We start from the raw sequence: 4181 nt of genomic DNA, 5'->3' as shown, positions 1-4181 counted from the left end.
GCTCTGGCCAGGCCCTGCTTCAAAGCGTTCCAGCCCAAAGGACAGCCCTGGTGACCCCCCGCCCCACCACCCCCCACCCCCCAAAGCTTCATTGGGAAAACTGTGCAGATGAGCGTCTCAGATTTCTAGCTAGGAGAGGTGTCACACTTGCTCCTGCAATCAACCTCCGTGCAAAAGCCATGATCACCTCCGTGCAAAAGCCATTCTTCCCAGTGGGATTGCAGAGGAAAAAGAATGACCAGCAAGAGGATTGATTCAAATGAGTCATTGTCCCTGTCAGCTCTGAGCACTCTGTGAGGTCACCATGGTGCTGCGGCTCAACACCTGAGGGCGCTGTAATTCAGGAGGCCCAGCTTGCTGCTTGCAGCTTTCCCCTAGGACAAGCTCACATTGCCTTGCCTTTGGCATCTCAGTCCTCCTGGTCAGTGTCCTCGGAAGAGGAGGAGACCTGGAGATCCTCATAGAGCACGCTGAGTGGTGATTTGGAGCAGGATCCCACTATGCCTTCTGCAATGGGGGTCTTCAGTGTTTGAGGAACGGCCTCGTCAGGAGGATGGGAAGAGGGAGTGCTGATGATTCTGCAGCTCCACCGGTTGCCATGAAGTCTGCTGAGGAGCATCTTGAGGGACTGTGGGTGAGGGGCAGAGGCAGGACTTGGGGGATGGGAGCCAGTGCAGTCCTGTGAGGGCTTCAGCTGCGGTCTATTGCTTGGAGGCTGCAGAGGAGCGCTGAGCTCTGGATTTGGTGAGCTCCGGATGGCATGCCATGCTGCTTTCCTTCCAAGTCCTGCTGTAGCCGGCAGTGGCAGTGGCTGTTGTGTTTGGAGAGTCGCCGGCTCTTTGTTGCTCCCAGCATTCTGTGGTACAGGGACAGTAGCAGCGAGCCTTGGCCTCTTGGGGCCCGTCTGCCAAGAAGCTCTGGGCCAACGGGCAGATCTCTTGCCTTCAACGATGCTGCCGAGTGTGGAGTGTGGACGCATTGTGCGTGCAGGATCCTGTGGCTTGGCCCGTGTCTGCCCCTCAGGACAGCTGACTGGTGCATGCGATTGGAAGCTTTGAGGTGGGCCTTGCACCCTGGAGGCTTCTTGGGGAACAGGAGACGCAGGGACTTGAGACCTCTCTTCTGACTGAGCTTGGAGAACAGGATTCGTGACGCTTGTCTTCTTGTTTGTTTGCACAGGCACAAGCCTCCTGGGTGTGCTCAGAAGGTTTTCCGAGGAGTCAGTGGCATTCTCACGGTGGTGTTGCTGTCTTGCTTGGACTTTGGTGAGACATGTCTGGAGGGGAGTTCTGCAAAGCTTCTCTTGTTGCCTGTGTCCCTCCTTGTCTTGTAGTGTCTTGGTAAAGGGCCTGGAATCCTTGGACTGCTGGATCTTCTGTGGCCCCAGGTTCTGTACTTTGGAGTTCAAGGGATACAATGCTAGGGTCCCATCCCAGCGCTTGATGGGGCACCTCGTGCTGCTGGCCATGTGACCGAAGGCGCCACAGTTTTTGCACTTCAGCCTGGGGTTCTCTTCCTCCGCGGGAAGAACTCTGGTCCCAGCTGCGGCCAAATTCTGCTTGCCCATCTTCTGAGATGTAGGCGCTCTGTGGGTCTGCGGCTGTGTCTTCTGGCTTGACAGCCACCTCTCCACCTGCGTGTTCTGAAGGACTTTCTGTCTGCTGCAAAGTAGAGTGCTTCTCCAGATGCACAAATGGTGGTGGGTGAAGCTTGACAAACCGCCCTGGAGACGTACAGGCTCCCAGCAGAGCACCAGCAAGGCAGAGAGGGAAGGGAGGAGACCAGGAGCCTTATATAGGGCCCTAACATGGGATTAGCATACAACATGTTCATCTGAGCATGGCAAATCCAGTCAAGCTTGATCGGATTCTGTCTGATCAAAGGAAGGCCTCCTGCTTGGGTCTCTAGCAATTTGAGTAGACCTTGCCATGTTTCTCACCTGTCACCAAAATCAACCATTGCATTTTGGAAACTTGGCTCTGCAATATGTCTTTTCTTTCCCGCGTTCTGTCCCTCTGCTCTGCTAGGGTGGCAGGTTCTCTTTTAGAGTGTCTGTGTGTGTGTGTGTGTGTGTGTGTGTGTGTGTGTGTGTGTGTGTATTTGAAGAGTGTTTGCAGACATGGAAGTTTGACAAGGTATTTTTACCTCTTACCTTCTTCCATCAGAGGTTCAATATTCTTGCCCTGCAGAGCCATTGAAGAGGAAATCAAAGGGCTGGAGTTATGGCTTCACTGGCAAAGCCTCGGCCTTGCAGTGCCAGCATGTATCATGGGTGTGGTTCGTGTCACAGCTGCACCTGTTCCCATCCAGCTTTCTGCTTATGGCCTTGGCAAGCAGCGGTGGCTGGCCAAAGACTCGAGAGCCTGCATCCACCTGCGAGACCCAGAAGAAGCTCTTGACTCCAGCCTTCATGTCCACTCAGCCGTGGCTCTGGCGTCCATTTGAGCAGGGAACTAGCACATGGCAGATCCTGCTTTCCCTTTCTTGCTTTCCCACTGTCTCCCCCTCTCTCAATCTGCCTATCCCATAAACATCAGTCTCGTGTGTGTGTGTGTGTGTGTGTGTGTGTGTGTGTGTGTGTTTCCGTAGAAAGAGGAGTTAGCCACGTATCCACTGTAGGGCTGGCGCTCTTGCTCAAAAGGCTAATCTTCTTGCACCCTAAGGGACAGCATGCAATAGGGATGCTGCTTCAACGCTTGGCAGCTCTAACTCCCATCCAATTCCCTGCTTAGAGGCTGGGAAAGTGGCAGAGGATGATTCATGTCCTTGCGTCCTTGCCCCCACAAGGGCGACCTGAGCAAGCTCCTGCCTTGTGCCTTCAGATTGGCTCAGCTCGGTCCATGGAAGCCTTGTGGGGCATAAAGCAGCTGACACAAGATCTTTCCCTCACCAGCTCGTGTTTCTTCTGAGAAGTGCAGTTCCCACAACAACAGATTCCATACAATGTGGATAGGAGCCATTCATTGAGAAGTGATCACCGTGATAAATGTATATGCACCATATACCAAGCCTTCTGGCCCTGTGAAGCAAACATTAATGGACCTAATTGGAGAATTAAACTCCAATACAAACATAGTGGAAATCTTTAATACCACGTTAACATCAATGGGCAGATTACACACACACACACACACACACACACACACACACACACACACACACAAAACCCAGAAACTCAGGATATAAACAGCACAACTCACCCAAACTCTCATGCAAATGTACTTAGTTGATATCTACTGAGCCTTTACTTCCAAAGAAGACAATACACTTTTTTTTTTGTTGGTCAGTGCATGGAATTCGCTCAAAAATCGGCCATATTATAGGCCAGAAATCAAGTTTTTAAAAAAATTTTAAAAATCAACTTTATACCGTGCTTCTTCTCAGACCATCATGGAGTGAGGTGAAAGACCAAGAAGCCAAAAATCTTGGGGAACCTTGCCAACACATGGAGACTGAATAATATGTTACTAAATGAGCAATGGGCTAGAGAGAAAATCAAAGGGGACATTTTAAAAAGCCTGAAACAAATGAAGGCATCAACACAAAATTTCAAAACTTACGGGAAACAGTCAAGGCAATGGAAAGTGCAACATTCATCTCAGCGCTTATGTTAAGAAATTGAAAAAACATTAAGGAAGTCAGTTAATCTTAGAGTTGAAGGAAATAGACAAACAATGGCAAAACATTCTCAAGAATACTAGGAAAAAAGAAATAATCAAAATAAATGGAAGAAATAAAACAAATACAGATTTATGCCATCCTGCTTGGGATAAGGAGGCAGAGATCCAGGGGTGATCTCACACAGTGATTATTTAAGGCGAGACAGTGGCCAAACAGGATCCACATTCAGCAAATACCACAACAGAATCTTGTTTCTGGAGAAGATTCATCCTTCAAATCTGGGTCTTTATCATTACAACTGCCACATGCATCAGTTGATATCTGTGACTCCAGTATAATTCTATATTAGGTTGCAAAATTTTGAGGCTCTAAAAAAGCTCTATTGGATAAATGTGTAAATGATAATGTTGGCATTTCAAACAAGTGTTACACACTGAACATTTATTACTAACATTAAATCTGAAACCAGCATTCACACTTCTGATCTCACACTAAAGAGAGATCATAGACAAATTGTTTCTTTATTATTTTTGCAACAAATAACCTCTTTTCTGAAATAA

The 4181-nt window shown here is 48.8% G+C and overlaps 1 protein-coding gene across 1 annotated transcript; it reads right to left on the bottom strand.

The window, feature by feature from the left end:
* Nucleotides 1–409: 409 nt before the first annotated feature.
* On the bottom strand, nucleotides 410–1567 carry LOC121155205 (putative protein FAM90A26). The gene has a single exon (XM_040978378.1). The coding sequence runs from the start codon at nucleotides 1565–1567 to the stop codon at nucleotides 410–412; it is 1158 nt and encodes a 385-aa protein (XP_040834312.1).
* Nucleotides 1568–4181: the final 2614 nt, after the last annotated feature.

This window comes from Ochotona curzoniae, unplaced genomic scaffold (genome assembly GCF_017591425.1).
Source record: "Ochotona curzoniae isolate NIBS_2020 unplaced genomic scaffold, NIBS_Ocur_1.0 contig_288, whole genome shotgun sequence".
Classification (NCBI taxonomy): Eukaryota; Metazoa; Chordata; class Mammalia; order Lagomorpha; family Ochotonidae; genus Ochotona; species Ochotona curzoniae.
Note: the sequence above shows the minus strand (reverse complement) of the source record. Positions and strands in the feature narration are given on the sequence as shown.

Bases quoted from the DNA above. Each gene is read 5' to 3' on its own strand.
- LOC121155205 (XM_040978378.1), bottom strand. From the start codon at position 1,567: ATGGGCAAGCAGAATTTGGCCGCAGCTGGGACCAGAGTTCTTCCCGCG.